The 22,421-nt window shown below is 38.1% G+C and overlaps 1 protein-coding gene across 1 annotated transcript in view; it reads right to left on the bottom strand.

The window, feature by feature from the left end:
- Positions 1–14,953, bottom strand: part of MACC1 (MET transcriptional regulator MACC1) — a 64,933-nt gene extending 49,980 nt beyond the window's left edge. Inside the window, exon 1 of the mRNA XM_056333952.1 lies at positions 14,715–14,953. Coding sequence (XP_056189927.1) covers positions 14,715–14,953 — 239 coding nt within the window. The remainder of the gene's footprint in view (positions 1–14,714) is intronic.
- Between the last annotated feature and the right edge of the window lie 7,468 nt (positions 14,954–22,421).

Below are 22,421 nucleotides of genomic sequence, written 5' to 3'. Positions count from 1 at the left end.
GATAAACCATAAAATCTGCTATGCAGGTCTTTACTACTGAGGTTCTGTCAGAAATAGTGCCAACAGACAAGAGTCCAGAAAGTGAGGAAAGTATTATATCAAAGTATTTGCCTGGCATTCCTGGACGGGAAGCCTACTGAGAGCTATGAGATAGGCCAGGGGCAGATCCATTCAAGTTTAATCTTTTTCAGAGAAATTATGTGGAGTGTTTTATCTAGGAGGGCAAAACAGGTGATCACAACAGTTCCTTCTACCTTTATTATCTATGAAAAATGAAGGATCCCATAAATTCCAGAGGAGTATTTAAGGCAAAGATATGGCCAATCCTGTGAAAAAGAGAATCTGTAGAGCCAAGACCAGCCTAATATACTACAGCAACAAAGGGTGGGCCGGCCTGGGATGGTTTGTACAGAGAATACTGTGCTAACACAGTTGAAGGCTTTGGAAGAAAGGGCTGAAATAAATAAACTCTGGAATTTTTAATGGGATGAAAGATGCAAGAAAGCCTTGGTAGGGCCATATGATAACTTTAAGTGAATGAGATGCATTAAGAAAATGTTTGTAATGGAGCCTCCTCTTGACAACACACTTTTCATGCAATGATTAACAGTAAGGCAGTTTTTAAAAAGTTTTCTTCCTTTTTTTCCAAAGACCTGAGGTCCCACTTTAAATCCCATCAGTCTCAATAGAACAATACACAGCTCTTACAAATATTTGAAGGCTGATATTTTTGCATCAGCACCCTGTTGAACATAATTTGTTACTAGCTCCCCTAGAGTACCATTCTTCACCAAACAGTGAACGCAGAAGTCGCACAAGAAGGTCCCTGCACAAGTTGTGACACTGCCATGGGCAAAGTGGCATGCTCCAGGGGCTTCTGGCAGCACTGGCTTGCTGAAGTAACCTCACTAGCTTCAGGAGCCAAGGATGACAAAAGCAGAGTCTCTGTTGCTATGATACCCCCTTCCCATTAAATGGAAATGATCCGTGGATTTTGTAAATGATGTTGCCCAATTACCCAGCTGAAACATTGCTAAACATCTTTAAGTTAGAACAGTTTATGCATCCTTTTGCTTTTCTTTCAGTTGTTGTCTTTGATGTTCAGACTGCACATGTTGTCTTAAGGGAGAAAGGAAAACTTTCTTCTTGTTCCAGAGCAGCTTTTCTGTGTTTTCTTTTCATAATACTGACTGAAGATAAAACTTAAGGATTCATACTTAATCATTGCCAGATACGCTGCAAAAAGGTGCTAGTGTTGTTCCAGAAAGCCTACAAATATTTTGGGAATACCTGTTTCAGATCTGCATCTGCTCTGTTGTCATAATTATAATCCAGAAGAAACCCACAAAAAAGAGGAGAATGAGGACACTTTTAGGGTTGCCTGAAATGCCCCTCACTGGAGGAGCTGCAATAGGATCTCAAATGAATTTGAGACCTGTTAATCCTATGGGTCATCAGGATCTGGAAGGAAGTTACTTCCTGGATCAGAGGTAAAAATACTTTGTAATCATGTAACTGTGTACAAAAAGAATCTTAGCTGCAATATTTCCTAACTTCTGAGCCCTTGATTTTGTGACATACATTTTCAATGGAGCAGGGAATGCTAGAGGAGTGGGCATGCAGACCACCTCTCTACAGGCTTAATTAGGTGGAGAGAATATAATTTTCTCATGTTAAGATTGTTGCCAGGCCCCTGTGGGACATTAATTGCAGCACCTTTTCCTTGTGCTAATGACTGTTAGGAGGAAATTATCACTTTCAGGCTACAAGTAAAAGTAAATGCTCAGGAACAGAGTTAAGGTGGCCTTAATGCATGTTTGATTCCTGGTTTCCCAGTAACTCTGGGTGACTAAAGCTTTGTAGTGCTGTTCAGAGCAAGTGACTGTTATCAGTCTTCCAAGCTTCTCATGCAAAACCAGCATTCTTGACTAGTGTACATATTTGAATGTTCAGTACGACCAGCTGTTGGCCACCAGTGGTCTGCAGACCAGTTCTGGAATCTATGCTTTAAAATACTGGCTAAATTAAACAGAACTCTAAAGCTTTGGAATGTCTCCCATCATTACTGGCAGTAAAAATACTGGGTTAGTTTTCTAAAAAAGGGTTACTGTGTGCTTTGTAGGCATAGTTGGCCACTTAGAAATAGGAAGTATTGGTCTTGGGAGCCGATTATAACGTTAGGTGTTCCATTAGAATGTCCCTTTTTTAGCATGATTAGCACTTGGAAACTTCTCCATTTACAGGAAAATTATTCCACTCCTAGTGTTCTTTTGCAGTCTTTCACCCCACCATCTCACATTTTTTCCAGAGGTCTCAGTGCCGAAAAAGTCACAGTTGTCAGCAGAGTTGCTACAGCTTTTGAAGGCAGATCTCTCATTGAAGTATAATAATAATTTTTTGTATGAGAGGGACTCTTGTGTTTTACTCCTTACTGTGTAAGGATCAGACCATGGATAAAATAAACTTGCTATAAAACCACTTTGAATAAGATTCTTTCTTTCCTTTTCAAGACTGCATCAAAGAAAGTAATATACAAACGGGATCTTAAAAATTAAATTAAAGAGTCCAGCTTGCTTTTGTCATTGGCATGCAAAATAATGCAGAATTGCTTTACGTTGGAAAGAAGCTTTTGCTGCTCAAGCATACATCCCTGCCATACAGAGGAGGAGCAGTCATTTCCAGCTGCCTGACTGGCTACTCAGCCTGCAACACAGGGCAAGGAGAAAAGTACATTATAATAATGAGAATACATATGACTAATAGTTTACAGTCATGCCTACCTAATGCATGTCTGTCAATGCAATGCATAATTCACAGGCTGCCCCTCCAAAGCACAGCCTAGATAGAAAAAGAAAGTGAAAGGTGCCACAAGCATTTGTACACTGCACACAGCACATTGTACAACTACTTACTCCTTTAGCTCAAGCGATCTCTCACAGGATTTAAAGGACCATGTTTTATAACAAAATCACAGTTATACACTTAGAAACATAATCTTGTATATTGGGAATTTTATTAGGTTAGAGCAGAATAGAAACTGAATGTGCTATTCACCAGGTGAATTGATGTTTGCCACATAGGTAATGTGCAAAATATCTAAGACTGTTGTATAATTTTTAGCCCTAGAAACAGAAACAACCGAGAGACTACAGGCTCTCTGCACATTAAATTTTGCACTTTGGACCATCATCAGTATATCAGCATCTCATAAAAGAAATGGATTGATAAGACTGCTTTTTATTTTTTTCCATTTTGGGTTATGGATTTTTAATTTTTTTTTTATCAAATCAAAAATTATTTTATTTCTCTAACAGGTAGAGAAAAAGGTAACAAATAATGGTGTCATTCTGGTCCTGAGAAGGAAACTTTGTCAAGTAAAAGTCTGGTGATAGGTCTGCATATTCCTCATTTAGCCAGTCTCCTAGTAAGAGTGCACAGGATTTACATGCTTAATTTTTGTTTTGATGATCTGTGTTCCCTGGAATAATACAACCTTCTGCATAGTTCATAAGATTATTGTAAAAATTCTTCTATTGGAGTTTTATGTCTAAGCTTTAGCATTAGCAAAACTTCAAATTCAGCATTTTTGTTTGTTGTTTCCCATGTTTGATTTGAATTTAAGAAAGAAAAAATGCAAAGTCTGTTTTTCTTTGCTGGGAACAGACCTAAACCCATACATAGGAAAAACAGTGGGTCTAAAGACCTGAAGAAGCTTTGGGATGGGGATCCTTTGGAAAATTGATCTGTAATGAAGTGACTTGTCAAATTCTCAGTAAGGGGTTAGGAAAAATCTGGGTAGAGAACTCAGCTTATTTGGAGAAAAAGGTGCATTTCAAATACATGAGTGACAACCTACAACAAAGAATGCTTGGAAGAGTGATGGCACCCTGTAGCATGCATTTACTTGGCAGATTAAAAAGCACTCAAAAATTTCTGGGGACCAGCACAAGGAGTGAAACATTGAAGTACACCTGTAGTTGAACAGTCCTGCAAAATACTGTGTGCTCTCAGTTCTCAAAAAAATTGGTGGGAACTGAATGCAAGTTCAAACCTTTATACAACTTTTTTTTTTCTAAAGGATATGATTCCCTTTTTCTTCTTTTTCCTTCTCCTTAAGGGGATTTCAGTAATGTCTTCTAGCAGTATATTACCTAGCATTTTATACAATGTGTGGAGGGCACTAGCCTGGAATCTGAGGTGTTACTTTGCTCTAGATTTCTCATATGACCTTGAACAAATAACATTAAAAGAATATTTTTTTTAAGAAGCTAAAAACTTTTGTAGGTCAGACCTTAATCTCTCCTCTCTACCTTCTCTACCATTTTTTGGCATGTGAAGAGGAGATAACAGGACTTTTCTATCTTACAGAAGAAAAAATAAATTAAAAAATTTAATGCAGTCAGATACTGAAGGGTTTGTTTCATAAGACTGTTAATGAAGCATTATACATGTAGTCTGCATATTTGTTCTGGCTGGGAAAAAATGATAAAATTATACAAACTACAATTACAGACTTGTCAGTCTCTGTCTTTGAAAGCAAGATACTGCCTATAAATTGAGTTAAGATACAAACGTGGAATTTAATGTATGATAGCCACTAAAAAAATTAGGCTACTTTTAATTGTCATGACAAACCTGTTTAATCAAGTAATTTTAAAAGATCTAAAATACAATGTAGGTCATTGTAAATGGAAAATTGAGAATATGCATGCAGACATAAAAGAGTTCATATAGCTCCCTGTTATCATGGTCCCAACAGAGCAAAGTATTTTCTGCCAGACAGGCTATGGAAAACAGACATTTCGGGTGTGTGCAACTGGGAGTGATTTTCCTCTGGAATTAACATATGTATGGAAAAGTAAGAACTATGCACAGACTTCCAAATACTTACACGTAAATACAGAAAAGTACACGTAGGTACGTGTATTCGGTTCATATAGATTGAGAAAAGTTAAAAACAAAACAAAAACAGCAAAAAAACCCACCAAAAATACTGTAACAGATTAAAAAATTACAGGGAAATTAAAAGAATATAATTTTATATTTCTGGGAAAATGAACTATGGCTCATTATTTTGAGGGCCTAAGTTTGACAGTAATGACTCTGTAATAGAAATAACATCAGTAGTTCTCTATTTCTTGGAATATTGCCTAGGACAGAATAATTCTGGAATCCACAGTTTGTGGCAGTATTTTCTCATTTTTATTTAGCATAAATTTAGAATTCATTTAGAGTTTACATACTGAAAGAACAGGGCCATATACACATGCACAAACATATGACATATGCATGTATCTAATACTTAACTCAGCAAGTAGAAGATATGCTGCATCGATTCCCCACTTCATAGCTATGAGTGATAATGCAGATTTTTGACTCATTTTTCTTATTGTCTGTGACAAAGGACACACATGATCTTGCTCTAAAAGCCCATCCCTGAATGGTAAAAGAGTAAAAATAAAGATTTCTGATTCTAGTAAAACAACACATATATTCTTAACATATACACACACCACTTCAGCACTTTACCAGCATCATACGAGAAAATAAAATCCTGTTGCACCCTTCAGAATGTCAACCCTTTAACTCTACACAGTGGTTTTAAGTCTCTAATATAGAAATATCTTATGTGTCTATCAAATACAGGGTTTATGTATCTCATAAGCCTGGTTTCCATGCATGAGATAAACTGCAAAATATAGTGGCAGGCACCAATTTATTGAACAGGCACAGGTGAGGAAGAATAATATCTAGAACAATCAGCAGAATAAAAACAGTAGTAGAATGACCTATCACAACATGAACATTCAGCTGCATGATTAGTCATTAGAATTTAAAATACATATTCAGGAATGAAGAATAATATCCTTTTGTTCTGAAGTGTATCTTCAATTGGAAAACAAAATGGTATCCATTTAGGCTGTAAGGAATATTCACTCAAGTATATCGAAGAAAATTTCCTCTAATGTTTTCTGATGTAGAAGATAAATATCTACAAGTGTAGCTTAGATTTAAAACTCCTGTATGATTTGTCCAGGGATGATTTCATTTGCAAATGACTATGGAAGGGTACATAGTGGAAGGAAGCCGGGTGGTAAGATTAAGCAAGGGAAGAGCAGAGGAGCCTCTGACAACATGTGCATGGTAGCTGAAGACAAGCTTATTGTGATGGGGTTTGCTGTGAAGAAACAAGAGCTTGTACTGAAGCATGGCTTTTCAAAGATGCCTTGACAAAGAAATTAAATAATAAATTATTATTTTAATTGTAAACTGCATGCTACTATCATCCCATCTGTCTCCCAAAACCTAGAACTTCACTTTCCCACATGGCTGACAACTTTTTGGCACCTTGGTCACATATCATATTCTTCTATCATGACATCTTCTTCAGGAACCTGGGAATAGTAAAGATATTAGAAATGCAGAGAGAACAGAACTTGTAAGTAAGAGGAAAAATGTTAAAGACATTTGAGGTGTTTCCCAATGGGAAAAATGAGAGGTGGAAGTATGAAAGTCACCAAAATAGAGAGAAACTCTAGGACTAAGTAGAAGTCACCTAAAAGTCGACTTTTCTACGTATTTGACATTTTGTTCCATAGCTGATGTTTTTTTTTCTGTCTCATACTTTCCATTAATTACAGTTTTAATGTGTTTCACACTGTGCCTTTTTAATCAGTTGACTCAATGGAGAGATCAGTTAATCTCTCATTTCAACCTTTCTCACCTTTCAGCCTCTCTAACCAGAAGAAATACGTTAATTATGCAAAACTTCAAATATTTTAAAGGTCACAAAAAAATAAAGTGAGATGTAAATTATACATCTTGGGACAGATGTGTATGCATGTCAATCTATCTGTATTCACTCAAATGCCAAGCTTATCTTAGCCTTCTTCAGGCATGCACTTTACAGACTTCAGTGTCACTCTTTGTCTAATTTCTCCAGCTCTTTTCTGGTCATTGCTACTTCCAGTTTCCCTTGCACCAGTCTTACTTCTCAGCCTTTTTCTAGACTACATAGCAGGCCATGCAATAGGGAAGAAACCACAGCATAAACCTTCTAGAAAGGGGTGTAAAATCTGGAAAAGCTCCTCTGCAAGTGGGGCAAAGAAAAGACACAAAAGATGCCCCCGTGTTGTGCTGTGTGGGAAAGCAGGGACCGAGATGAAGGCACGGTGCGCACTACCACCCAGAATGTGTCTGCCCCGTCCTGTATCTGCCATGGGTTCTCCCTTCCTGGCTCCTGGATCAGTTTTGAGTCAGCTGGGGAGTGCCACCTACTGGGTGACCTTCTGAATGTAAGTCATTAGCTTATGATTGAAAAGAATTGTAACAGGAATTTACACAGAATAAAAAAAAAACAGCAAGGGCCTAAAATTAATGAACTGACTAATCAGTCTCGGTGAGAAGGACAAATTGCACTAAATTGCTCCCCTACAGTTTCATGACGGGCTTGCTGCCACTTTTAGTAGTCCTTTTCTGGCATGCTGGTCAAAAATCTGTAGAGCTGATCATAACTTGCCCCCTTCATGTGCAATGAAGCTTTTCAACTGTCAGCATGCAGAACCTACCTATCCACCTGCTAAATCTCTCACAGATCTTGGGGTTTGATCCTAAGGTGTGATACCTTATCTCTATACAAAAAGGAAAAGAAAGAACTGTCCGTCAGCTCTAGACAAGGTCTTAAACCTACACATACCAAAGTCAACAACAAAATATTCTGAGTCCTCCTAGACATCCTAAAGTAATTGTCTGTGGTTCACTCAGTGTAACTGCGAACAGCCAATGGATGAGATGGATCAAATTTTTTTTGAGCAGTGTGTTTTAAATATGCACACATATCACTCTGCTAATCCTGACTCCAAAATTCCTAAAGTGGGGAGATTCACAGCACAGGCCAAGAAAGGCAGACTTTTGTCTTGGCTGGGGACATCAGGGAAGATTAATTTCATACATTGCTTTAGGTTTTCTTATCTCTTTAGTCTCTTAAATATGCCTCAGGAAGCTGGCCTAAGGAAGTTTAATGAATAATTTTATTTCTAGAACATGTTGTAAACTGCATATGGAAACTGAATTTCTATTACCTTCCCTGTTCTGGGAGGTGTTCTAAACTAAGGCGAAGATGTAAAAATGTGGCACACCAGGTTTGGGCAGCTATGACACATTGGGTGAAGCACACTGTCTGCCTAAAAGAACAACAACTATGATTTCCTAATAAAAATATTATGCTCGGTTAGTTGGTGAAGTTCACATTACACATGATATCTCAATATTTATCTGCAGTTATCCGGGGGGGGGGGGGGGGGATCACAACAAAATGCCAAAAATACATAATATTGAAAAAAAAAGAGGAAGAATTTAAGACAGAGCTGAACTACAAGAGTGATAAAATCCCAGAGGTTCTGTGTCTGATGATCTCAATGGGCTGCCCAGAAAAACACAGCAAGGTCTTTAGTGAATGTCCCGGCTTCAGAGCCAGAAAGGAGGCTGCCCAGAGAAACTCAGTCAGGATCTAGCACCTGATTGTTGCCGAAATACACATTGGAAAGGTGGAGGTGATTGCTTAGTTAAATGCAACAACAGTGCAACCATTTCCCAATCTGACTATCTCAGGCTAAGATAAAATGGTCTAAAACATGGCAAAGCGATCCTGTGAGGGCTGACTGGAGTAAATTAATCTACTTCTGTACGAAAAGGCTAGCAAAAGACACAATGTGATTGCAGCAAAGGGTAAAGCAGCGGAAAAACCACACTGGCATTAGTTTAGATTTTTAAGATAATGGTTAGTGACCAAACAGCACAAAGTTTTCACTTCAGTGGCCATCTGTGGCCAAATAAAAGAAGTAGAATACCCTGCCGAGAGGATTTTGAAGGGTCTACTGCCAAGAAGATGGAGTGGAATTGAGAAGGTGGAGGAGACAGGCTGTTCATAGCAATACGTGGGGGGAACAGGAGAGACAATGGGTGTAAATTGAAACAAGAGAAGTTCAGACTAGATAAAAGGAAAAACTTTCACCACGAGGACAGACAGGCAGTTGAAACAGTTTGTCTGGTTATGAGGAGGGTATGCTGTCTCCATCCTTTGTTTTCAAGACCACAATAAAGCCCAGAGCAACCTGGTCTGCCCCTCATAATTGTCATGAGTGGGAAGTTGGACTAGATGCCTCCTGAGGTTTCTTTTCAGCAGAAATTTCTCTGAGTTTAAGATTATATTATACTGTGAAAGTAAATAACTGAAAAATAATTTAGGTAGAAATCTACATGAGAAGAAAATCGTTCAAAAAATTGACTGGCAGAAGAATTACATGTTATGATGAGAAAAACAAAAAGAGCCCAGTAAAATTCGACGATTTAAAGATCACACAGGCATTCAAATACCTCAGCTGATGTATAAAGATCACACAGGAATTGAAATACCTCAGCTGATGGGTCACGACTGTGAATAACAATGTTAGTTTAAATGTTAGTGGTCAGGATGAATAGATTGAGAAGTTGGAAAATCCCTGCAAGATGAATACACTGAATAAACTGCAATGTTGAGTGAACTAGCTGATGATTAAGTAAGTCACAAAGTGTATGTCAAATTGGTGGCCAGCAAGGAGGGCAGAAGAATGACTACTACATAGAAAGAAAATGGGATTTCTGGGGAAAGTTCTACATGAAAGAGCAGATATGCAGAGAAATTATAATCACAGTCTAGCGAACCCCTCTCACAGAAAAGCTGTGTGGAATGAAAAATTGCATCATGGCCAAAAAAAAAAAATATTACAAAAGTTTAAAGAACTCACAGAAAAGAACAGAAAGAACTGAAAGAAACTGTGGTCAACTTGAAGGTAAAAAATGAGATCTGCTGACTCCAAAATCAGGATAATAAGACTACGTAATTTCACAGATCTGCATAACACTTGAAAAAAGAAAATAGAATGTAAAAACAATCTCATTAAAAAAAATAGTCACTGATATATATCAAGCCAGAACTTCAGCCCTGGGTTTTGTTGCAAAAGCTGGTAAAAGTCCTAGGAGGACTATGTTTTTGTGAGTAGCCCTGCCCCTTGTATTATACTGATAAATGCTATGTGAACATGCAGCTCTAGGCTGAATACAACAGACGATGATGAAAAGGGAAAAAAACAGAAAGAAAATACAGATATGAAATTGCTCCATTTTACCTGTTATTATAAATATTTTAACACAGTTGAATTGTCATGCCAGTACTAATACATTTTCTTGCATTTTAATACGCAGCTGATCAATTGTAATGATGATAATTTCCAGCTTGTCCATCTCCACTTAGCTTTCCCATCTTTTGTCGTAGATACTGTTTCATACATTTGAGCTTCCTTTTTTTTCATTTTGTCTTCCCATCATCCATCTCTGGTCATTTCTAAGGCAACATTTCTCTTTGAATCTGATCAGGAAGCATATTTCTGCTTCCACAAAAAAAAATACTATTACTTTTTAAGAGTCACAAATCAAAATGTAATTCTGAAAGCTCATTTTTGTTTTTATTTTTAATGGGAGTCTAGAAGTTATGATTTTTAAAAAAGCAAAACATTCCAAGGGCTGAATCTGTGTTTCTTAAGCTAGATGTGTTGCCTGGGCTCTTTAGTGGGTGGGTGTTGGGCAGCGAGGTCTCAGGGGCTCTGACTTTCCCAGTCCTTTCACACACTACATTGCAGTGGCCTGGAAGGACTGAGCTCTTGGAACTCAGAAACCAGCAAGTATCTAAAAAACCAACTGATGAAAACTTTGGGATCCTGGTGCCTAGGTCAGCTGCCAAGGTATAAAACCCACTTTGTAAAAGAGCCAAATGAGTGTCTACAGAGATCAACATCCCCCAGAACAGTTCCATTTTCAGCAGATTAGTTTTCTTCAACAGAAAAACTTCACATCAGGAAATGGCCAGCTGTCTTTCGCACCTTATTTGCATCTCCGCAAACCAGGTCTGTATATCCACAATACAGCATTTCATCACAGCTCCAGCTTCCAGCTTCTTTGGTCATATGTTGATCACTTCCCAACACCAAATCTGTATTTATCTTTCTAGGCAGTTTGGAAACCTATTTTATTGTAGCATACGTGAACCCTTCCAATTTCTGCAACAGTCCTTGATCTAGATGCTCTTCATTTAGTGCTAATATAAGGAAATAGAGCTTTTCCCTGTCAAAACATTGTGAAGCAGGCATTCAGTAATCACATTGACAGCTTACTTTTCCCAAGAAATTCATTGGACAGGACATCATTAGCTCATGTTACATATCATAGCAAAGCGTGCCATGCCCAGTGGTGCTTGGTGACAGCTTTGCATTAGATAAAATGAAAGACTAAAAAAAAAAAACAGTGACACCTACCCCGCCACCAAAAAAAAAAAAAAAAAAGAAAAAAGTGCCGTTTGAGAACTAGGAAAGACCTGTTCAGTTTTCTTGTGTAGTTACCATGCTTGTTCCTCAGCAGTAGAATCATGAGTCTCCTCTTGGAATAGAGAAGTTATGGCTTCATATTAAAGAACTGTGGTTTTCCCCTTGGTTTAGTAAAAAAACAGAAGTTTTTTATTGATGTCAAAGTTTCAAGACGGTACTGAACCTGGCTGATAAAGAAATCATGACATATCAAACCATTAAAACACAAAAGACACAGGAAGGAAAGAGTATAACTGAGGTAGGCAGAGAACTGAAAAGCTGAATACAAAAATCGGAGAGAGGTTTGGAAGTTCTGGGGACACCAGCTGGTTATTTATGAGTGGTCATCTCCTGTCAGAAATATGCATAACATATTTCTGTGTGTGACAAGAATCTACTTTATTGCTCCCAATTCCTGTATTTTTACACTCCAATCTGACATTTGAATATAGGAAATCTAATTATGAAATACCTGTTGATACATTTATTGTCTTCTGTTTGACTAGCAGTGATCTGGCTGGAACAATATTCTCAGTGGCTTCAGTTTCATGCCCCTTTTAAGGCATAGGAAGTTATACTGCTTGATGTGACTCAGATCTGTTCTGATGCTGGACCACTGCCTTGAAATAATACTTCATTATATGGCTTCAGATATTTAGCAGTGGGTTTTTTTGACTAATGCTCCCATACAAAAGAAACTGCAGTTGTGGGAAAACAATTTCTTCTAATTATTAAAATTATTTAGCAATATTTTAAATTCTGATATTTAATTAAATTAAATCTTGTATTGCTTTCATCACTCTAACAAAAGTTCAGTCTTAAAGAAAAGTGATAAAGTGATACCACTTGATTTCTTTGGAGTTTTCATTATAGCCTCTAGTCCTTGGGGCTCTGTAGACAGAGAATAAAAATACTTACGTTTGTTTCATGACTCTGTCACCAACATAAAATGTGCCATAGTCATTCAGGGTTCCAGTGTTTACATCTAGAAAATAAAGAGCATGTGTACTTTCCTTTATAAAATATTTTAACATCTGAAGTAATCAAATTTCAACAAGCTTAAGAGTAGCAGGTTCCCCTTGGGATTTATTTCATGGTAAAATCGTGCTCCAGTTATTTTTTTCATTTTTTTTTTATATTTGTCTACGTCTTGCTTTGCTCAGTTTTATTCACTTCCATTATTCCAAGCCGAAAAAAATATTTGCTTGTAGTTCACTTTTGATGTTAAGTACATTTTAAACTGCCAAACCCCAAAATTATATATATAATTTCAATTTTCCCAGTAGAAATATGAAAACCTGCACAACTGAATTTGTCTTTAAATTATAGTATGGATTCCCCCAAACCAATATTTGATATCACATTTTGATGGAAAAATCTAGACAAGCATTAGTATCACCAGATGTCACTAAACCGTCATTTCCTTTTCAAAGATTCTACTTAATTGTTTTCCATTTGGTAAGATAATCATATTTCATTGGTTTAGATTTCATATTCAGATATGACTTTGCCTTCCACAACTGCTTTGCTTATCACCTACATTGTGTGCAAACCACTGTGCTGTACGCTTCAGTGTGAGAGAGCAGTTTTGGTTATTGTATACAATTGTCTGTGAGGGCAGGTAAAGCCTTCTTGTGGGTTTGTTTTTATAAAGTGTTCTGTTTTCACATACACCAAGTAACATAAGAACTTCTATTTGTGGTACCTTAATGTGTTTTTATAAACTAAAGTACTAAACACTCTCTCCCCATTGAGAATATGTAAAGAGACTATTCATACCTGTCTTTGTGCGAAACTTGCTTCAGGTTTCATATGTACCAAACCACGTATTTTCCTGAAACCTTTCAGAAGCAGCAGAAAATGAATATGCAAGAGAGAAAGGCAGCCAACCCTACATTTTTCATGTAGCTTTCAATAAAGGCCAGATTGGCCCCTGAAGTCTGCTTTGAAGGGGGTACGCCAGCTTACAGTTGTCTCTACATGTCTGCATAAGAGGGACAGAGGGATACACATTCCAAAAAGCCTCTACCTTGAGACTACCCAGGGAAGGAAAGAAACTATCCTGGCCCTGCTGAAACAGCCCAAGAATTCCAGCTGTGCCACTGTGCAAACACCTGGCAGGCTTTTCATACACCTTGGGCAGCACTCAGGATCTGTCCTGGGGACCTCACCCCTGGGAAACCAGTGCCACCAGTGACCGCAGAGATGTTCCAGCATCACCTCTTACCTCCCCATTCCTGGCTCCTGGGCTTCCAGTTATCTTACATTGCCAATACCCAAATATCTAACTTTCAAGCCATGTTCTACTACGACCAAAAAAATTGACATGATTCAGAATGCATGGTAGTGCCACAGCTTATTTAGAAATAAGCATCTGGTTTTAACATCTCTCTTGCTAACACTGAAAGTGTGTTTGTCCTGAATATAGTAGCTCGGATTGCCCGAGTGTAATTTTAATGTATTGCTTCTGCCTGAAGAACCTTGCCACCATCCGCTGATTTGTTATCTGTGTAGTGTGGAGTGTTCATTCTTTGCCTGATGGGATTTTAATATAGCTGTGTCTCTTACTAGGTCCCAGAGGTTAGATTTGCCATGTTTCTTTTTGATCCACATTTTTCCTGCCTGTCTTTGACATATATATAACTTTTTCAATAAAAGCAAGGCTTTCAAGCTAACTATCTTTTACACAGCATTGTTTTCCCTTCCTGTTTAAGCTGTTAGTTATACCCTGTTACAGAAACTTGGTTACCCTTTAAACTTCACCAAAACTTCAGTCAATTCCGCCTCTGGTTCCAAGGTCAAAACCATTTGTCACACACATAAATTAGCCTGTTTCAGACAGCACTGGGAACATTTGTAGCTCTTGGAAATTAAGCTTTCCCTATTACTAACCTTCACAAGCATACACATATTTCTTTTAAACCTGACCTTACTAGTAAGAAAGTTACTAAGAGCGAGCCCCTAATAGCCCAGGTAGTGTTTAGGTAAGGAAGGGGTTCAAATAATATTTCTGAACTTCTAAGGGCATCATTTTAACAACCTACCACCAGAACTGAATGAGGAGATGTCAGTCCATCTTAATCAAATATTAGTGACCCTCTCTGTCCGTGAGGCTCCCTCCAGCTGTCTGTAGAAGGCCTCATCAACTTCTCTTCCTAATCAGGTGGCCTGTAGCAAACACTCACAACAGTGTCACCCATGTTGGCCTGCCCCTTAATCTTTACCCATAAGCTCTCGACTCATTCTCCATCCACCCCTTGGCAGAGCTTGATACACTTCAGTTGCTCCCTCACATAAAGAGCAACTCCACCACCTCACCTTGCCGGCCTGTCTTTCCTAAAAAGTACAAAGCCATCCATGGCAGCATTCCAGTCATGCAAACTATCCCACCATGTCTCTGTAACTGCAATGAGATCATGGCCCTCTGACCACATACAATTCTCCAATTCATCCTGTTTAATCCCCATGCTGAGAGCATTGGTGTATGGGCACTTCAGAGAGGTAACCAAGCATGCAGGTTTCCCAAGAGGGATGGTAAGTGGATCCACCATAGCCATGCGCACCCTTGAGGTGGAGGCAGCTAAGGAGCTTATGTCACTGCTCAGGTTGGCCTGGCTTATTCCCCAGCTGGATGCAGCGGCATGAGAATTATCACTTTAGACCCCTCCACCTGAGTCCCTCAGTTTAAAGCTCACCTTACTAAGCCAGCCAGCTTGCTGCCAAAGCTTCCCTTGCCTGTTCTGGGCAGATGGATCCGATCCCTCCCTAACAGGCTATAGTCAAAGAATGTCCCGTTGTCGTATCAGCCAGACCCCTCATGACAGTACCAGCTGCAAAGCCAGAAGTTGATGTGCATTATAGGTCTATTTCTGGCTGCATCCTTTCCTGTTACTGGTAAAATGGAAGAAAAGGTAACTTGGGCACCAAAATTTTCCACTTACACCCCCCAGGGCTTTATAGTCTTCCTTGATTCTGCCCAGATTCTGACTCGCAGAGTCATTCATGCCCACATGAGAGTAGCAGAGGATAGTAATCTGTGCTCTTGGCAAGTTGTGGCAGCCTCTCTGCAACATCTTAGCTTCTGGAAGGCAGCATACTGCACATGAGTCCCTGCCAGGCCAGCAGATGGGCTCCTCAGTGCCCCTTAACAGAGAATCACCCACTATAAGCACACAATGTTTTTGTGGTAACCATGGTGTGCTGCTGGTACAGTTTCTCCATGCAGACCCTGCTTGTGGATGTCTGTAGGTGTTAAATCTTCATATCTGTTTCTGTTTGTAATGCTGAAGGGTGGAGACTGAAGCAAAGTCCTGCTTTTGTGGGTCACTAGGGTCCAAGGGACCTCATTCTCTGTGATGTTCACTGCAGGAGCATGGTTCTGAAACCACCCATCTATTTTCATCTCGGACCCTTTAATGCTGATACACATCTACATTAGGTAATACATGCAATATAGAGGACTATATAGAGGTATATAAAACACAGTCACGTTTCAATCAAAAATCTGGCTGGTGGTCACAGCTGCAGAGAAGTATTTAAAAATCTGTGCCTTATGGTCTCTAAAATATCCCTGAAGAGAAGTCCACTCGTTTTAATAGCTTCCAGATGTAATGTTAAGAATGGGGTATCCATGAAGAAGGTCTATCTGATTTATAGTTTGAGTATTTTCTTCTTCATGTTGTGGTACTACACAGTGACGCAATGCTATAAAAGGCCATGTACATTGAATTCCAGAAGATACTTGCAAAAAAAGGAGAGGCCTAGAAAAATAATGCATATGAGGAAAAAAACCACAGGAGTGGTTTTAACCGATCCTTTTTGATACAATGTGCTAGGATTCTTACTATTTTCACAGAGAGGTAGAAGAAAGTGATAATACAATCAGATACTTAATCTGAAATAGAAGCCATTATTTTAGACAGCACATGCAGGAAATACAGACAGAAATAATGCACTTCAATGAATGTAGCACTGATCTAGGCATGAGTTTCCCCTTTGGTGCATTACTGGTTAGAGATACTCTTATCCAAAAGCTTAATAAAGAATTTTTGCTTATGCCAAGCAGCAGATGCATGGGTTTCAGAGAAGAAGCACCCATCCTTTCTCTCTCAGAAGTTCCACATGGATATCTTATAACAATGAAGAAACAGGAATACATTTTATACATTTGTCATCAATACTCAACTCACAGAAAGCAAAGATCTCTTTATATCAGGTTCTTACCACTGCTTTTTCTGCAAAGTTCTATCCATTTTATTGTTGATTTCCCCTTTTCTTTTAACAGCACTTAGGCAATAACAAAAAAGTTTCTGTATTGTCCTTTATGGAAAAAAAAAAATATTAGAAGAATGACTAATCTTTTAAAAGCTATGCCTAAAACAACAGCAGATCATTTAGGATTAGGGTTATTTTATTGTACTTTCGATGGAGAAAACAAGGCATACCAGGACAGTGTTTATACTGTTTAAGCAGTGTGCTTATGCCTTGAATTACATTCCTCTGGGGAATTTATCTGTATCTATATTTTGTCTTTGCTCTGGTCCATCTCCATAGCAACATGTTTGTTCCTATGGAGAATCTGGGTGAATAACTTCAAATTGAGCCTGAAATTTTTAACACAAGGTTTCTGTTCTCTATTAAATAATTATGAACAAAAGCAATTTTTAAAACCCTCAAAAAATAAACATAGTTTTGCCCTTGTTTCTTTTACCCTACTCTAGACATGGTTAGCTCTGAACAATCCTTTGATCTGTCTTTCCCGTGATGTTCAGACTGGGAGCAGGCTTATCCACATGACTTCAGCAGCTGTTATAAAATCTGGTGGGGAATTTTTCATTCCAATTTGAATGGCTCACTTACTGTATTCACTAATTATGTTGTTATATACACACATTCCAAGTTTTTACTCAGAAACTGGGATCTTCACTTAAAAAACCCCCCAACAAACAAAAATCTCAGGGCAGGGGGGTGTGGGGGAAGAGAACACAGGATGACTTTACAACTACTTTCAAAATAATACAGGTTATTTTAGAGGTGGTCTTTAAATTATAGCCAGTTTCACCTCCTGCTCATATTTGTAGCTGTTCTCTCCTTCATCTCAGGAAAAGATTCTATGGCTGAGAATTGTTTATTGCTACATGATAAGTGTTAAAAAATAGTTTTTTAAAACAGATTACTGCTCTTTAACATTACTGCTAATAAAACAAATGTTCATTTCTTCAAACTTAGGCACCCAGAGAAACCAAAAAAATAAGGAAAAATATTTCCATCAGAATCTACTGGAAAATAAAATAAATTGGTGTGTGGGGGGGGGGGGGAGGTGGTGGGGGGTGGAGGGTGGGGTGATCAGAGAAAAAAAGTAAGAAAAAAATATCCCTAATTATATAGTTAGGATTTTGATCATTACTTTTCATAGACCAGTATGTCTAGTGGTAAAATGATCCAGCTGGTTTTTCACTCAAATAATTTCAGGAATTCTCATGGAATTGCCAAATTTGTCTCACCAAAGTCAGCTTTCCTACATTGCACAATACAGCAAGACTGAAAATCCTGTGTATAACCTGGCATAAAAGAAAGGACCCTTGTTTTGTTTAATTGCTCAGGTGGTGTCAGCCTATTGAATCCAGCCCAGATAATGTGACTCATCCAACTACCAGAATTACTCCTGTGAAGTTTGAACAATCCTGCAATATTTAAGGCAGACCCACAGCATCTCATCTGGAGGTAATGAGCCTTTCATTCTCTATGCCAGCTATTCAAGTCTTGTATCTGATGCTCAAAAAGTTTTCACAGATGGTCCATTCCAACCTGTTCTTTTTCTGCTTCCCCTGGGTTTGTATTTGTCTAAGCATTTCCCATCTGCCTGCTTTAAGATCTTTAAATAGGTGGAATATTCTGGTGAGAGGAATGAATACTTCTATTCTGCCTCCAAATTCTTTCCCAGTGATGCCACAAGCACATTAGAGCTGGCACACCCATACTTTGAAAAGAAGCAAAATATGGACCTGTTTTATATTACAGTGAGTCACTGCTGCATTTCAATCCTAGACTACAGACAATAAAAGAGAAATAAAGTGTCAATGATTTAATTGGCAGTAATAGACAAAGGCTGTATAGAGACAACATTATCTCTTTTAAACTACAAAAACATGTTCATTTACAGGATAGGTGCCCTGCCATCAGCCAATGAAGACACCTTTAAAATTCTACATGGCATAAGTAAAGAAGACATACAAATATGGAAGTTGTTTCTGAATATCACTCAGACAGTATACTTGAATGAAACAAACATAACTGAGAAATATCTAAAGAAAGATCGTATCATTCATTTTGAATAAAAGTATTGAAAGACATGCATTCCTATTCCACGAAATAAAACCACCAAACACTAAGCAGTATCTGTGACAATTTGTTTTTAATCATTTAAGCCAACCTTTCCTAGTTCAGCTAGGAAAAAGAAAAAGGAACACAGAAAGAGGTGGCAGCTTTGTTTGTAACCAAGACTGGATTTCTGTAAGAAAAAAATCGCATGTGGCATGTGTGGCTTTTATTACTGCAATGTGTGCACTGAATTAGTCAGCCATCTTCAGATTTCAGATTGCAATCCACTTAATTTCAGTGGGAACTAGAGGGAAAAAATCAGCTCCTGTCTACATCAGATGTCTAAAATTGTGTTGCTCAGTTCTGAAGCACTTTGAATCTCAGGCCATTATTGAAAATTTGGGTTCAACGTGTAGCAGTCTGTATTGACTTGCAGAGTCCACTCATGTTTGTAATTTAGTACTTCTGCTTGGAAAAAAATAATCTATGAACACCTGCAGAAAGAAAGAGGAACATGCTCATCAAAATTAGAGGTACTGAAGACAACAGAAATTATTACTCAGGTTCATGCAGTTTTAGTGTTTTCTGTTCTAAAATTCAAGCTGATAAATATATCCTGCAGTATAGCATCTGTGTACAGTCTTACAATGAAAGTCACAGTCGTTCTCAAGTCTGTGGAATATAAAATAAAAAATCCAAGACAGTGAAGTACTGAAAAATGAGTTTTATGTCACATGAAGAAATAGCAGAATTAACAAGTCAGGAATAAAACACTGAAATATGAGAAGAAAAAACACCAGACTAATTTCAACAAATTAAAGTTATCAGCAAGTCTCACATGCAGTTTTTTAAAAGCTCATGGATAGATACTTCAATGAGGTGTTATTAAAAGGCTAAAAGCCTTTTCCTGACAAAGCAATATTTGGAGACTCACCATCTAATAGCAAACAGTCATGGATAAATAAGTTCTTCTCAAATCCAAGAACTGTCTCTAACTATGTGGAGACCTCGTAGGGAGCTCTTGGGAATACTGTATGTGTTTTGGATCAAATAACTAAGTGACTTAACTGTGGTTTACTGGAATCTATGTCGTACTACAGGTTGTATGAGGACACATAGGATAAAAGTTAAACAGCTAGTGGACTGAACAAAATGAACTGTATTACTATTTATCAGTCTTTGATACTGTGTATATTCTGTATAGCCTCATCTCATTCTAAATAAACACTACGCTGTCTTCGTGAATGCTGGCATGTCATGTTAGAACAAGTCCTTTTCACAAACATCTTTTCTATATATCTGTGTTACAGAAAGCCAGGCCAGAGAAATATGCTTTGCAATTGGAAGAAAAAAATGGAAAGATATACAGGTTTTAAAACCTGTATAAGGCAATTCCATTGTTCTTTTGCATACGCAAGTTTTACTTTAAAATAGTAGGAATTTTACAAAGCTGGAATAAGGTCACAAAATACCATACCATTCATGTAAAAGACATACTGACATTCTCACTCACCAAAATAGTAAACCAGAAGTTAGGGAACTTGCCCAGAATTTGAAGTTTGTTAATCCAGGGAGCGCCTTAACTAATATATTAGCTTTTCCATGTTGAGTAGGAGAAATTTTCCCCAGGGCAATGTATCTAAATCTTATGTATTGCCAGAAAATGTTCTGGTTTCAAATGAGGAAAAAAGATTACAGTTAACTTTTTGCTGGCTCTACAGATAACAAATTAAGAGCGTGTTATTGACTGCTAGGATAGGACCTAGCTAACTCACGATAATATTAACAATCAGAAATAATGCTTTCTGTAAAGCATCCATAAGGAACTGAAAACAATTCAGACACTATAAGATGTTAGCCAAATGTAAATTTGCATCAATTAGCCAAAAATATGAACCCTTCTGACTCCTCTTTAGTGCTCTTTATCTTTTCTTGGTTGGCTTTCACACAGTCTTCTCCCGTGAAATGTTCTTATCCACGACCACCTCGTTGGCACCATGGTCTTAAGTGATGAAGACTGCTTACAACATTTACAATTCACACTAAAGACTCATTCACAAAAAATAAAATCCTTTATATGCACTCTTATACACACACACATAGATTTTACATGACAAATACATAAGACAAAAAAATGTGTTAAGAAAATAATGAAGTTACCTACATAAAAATCACACCCCGGCCAACGTTCTCTAAAGTCCACATTGCATTGAGTAGTCTAGTGGGTTGTGCCTTTCTCTGCAACAGTTCTTCCCAGCAGTTCTCCCTAAAAAGGCTTACCTAGAAATGTAGATGTAATTTCTGCTTTTTCTACTTCATCACCACCTCTGTGGCTCTGGCCCTCTTTTGTGCTTCTCTTTAGAGAGTAGAAACACTTCTGCTTTGGTGATTCTCTCCATTTAATGCTGTTGTATAGCAGGGTATGGGTGTTGCCTAATTTGAAAGCCTTGGCCACCTAAAATGTGGCTGTCAGTAGCAGTTGCTAAGAAACTACAGTTTAGCTGCTTTCAAATACAGTTTTATTAAAGTGCAATTACCCACACCTGCTATTACTATTTAGATGAGCTAACATGTAATCCCTTCTTCGCCATACTGGACACATCCGCTCTTACCTCCCATTGCACTAAGCCTCCTCTTCCCAGCAACTTGAGAGATCATTTCTCATCTCATCCAAACAAACATTTTAAGCCACCCCATATACTAAACATTCCCCAGGCAGGGAAATGTGTCACAAACCATCCTAGTGTAGCTCATCACAAGACAAAGCATAAATGTCCAGCTGGTCACTGTCACTTAGAAAACCATTAGTATGTGACAGAGCCTCCAGAGAAATTTTACCCCGAGAGAGACTGCACAGCTGAATATGAGGTAGATGGACATTTTTTTAATTGAAGAAAACATTTATGCAGCAATAAATTATTAAAATAAAGAGTGGACCATTTAGTAAGTCTGCTTCTAGGAAGTCAGTCTCCAGTGTTTTATTATATGAACAACAAAAAAATGCAAGTAATGAGAAATATACATGCAAGAGGAGTGAGTGTCTTTTGGTTGGAAAATTTTTGTCTTTACCTTTTATCATCATGTAAACATCTATTGGCGACTCTTGAATAACAAGGGCATCTTTTATAGTATCTTGGCTGTATTCCACATCGGCTCAGAGCATTCTGTTCATTAAGTAATTTCAACCATGTGAATTAAATGCCTTATTCTTTGCTTCCTGGAGGTGAATGCAAACCTCTTGTAATCAGTCAAGCAGAGACTTGAACAAGAGGATTTTTTTGCCAGATAATGGGAGTTAACAAAATGCAAAGGATTTGTAAAGCTTGATGCCTGCCCTTTTTTATGCAATGCAGGTGAACTACTACACAGCAACACAAGGGAGTAAGGGGATAACGGCCTTAAGAAAAGCATGGCACATGTCCACAGGTGGGAGAAGCCAGGCTCGCTTACCTCTTTCCTTCCACTCCGCTTCTACTCAGAGCTAACTAGACACAAACCAGTGAACAGGCTCTGCACAGAGGCAGATGTATCAGCCCCAGCCCAGGTCTGTGTTAAAACAGCCATTAAGTCTTCTGGAGAGACCCTTGCTTGTACCTGAAGATTCAGAAATACTGGAAATGGCACTTAAGTATGCCCCCAGTCATTCACATGGGTTCACACAAAATACAGAATATGGCAGGGAAAGAGATGGAAAAAGGAAGAAAA

This window comes from Falco biarmicus, chromosome 4 (assembly GCF_023638135.1).
Source record: "Falco biarmicus isolate bFalBia1 chromosome 4, bFalBia1.pri, whole genome shotgun sequence".
Classification (NCBI taxonomy): domain Eukaryota; kingdom Metazoa; phylum Chordata; class Aves; order Falconiformes; family Falconidae; genus Falco; species Falco biarmicus.
The sequence above is the reverse complement of the archived record's forward strand: the minus strand, read 5'-3'. Positions and strand labels throughout refer to the sequence as shown.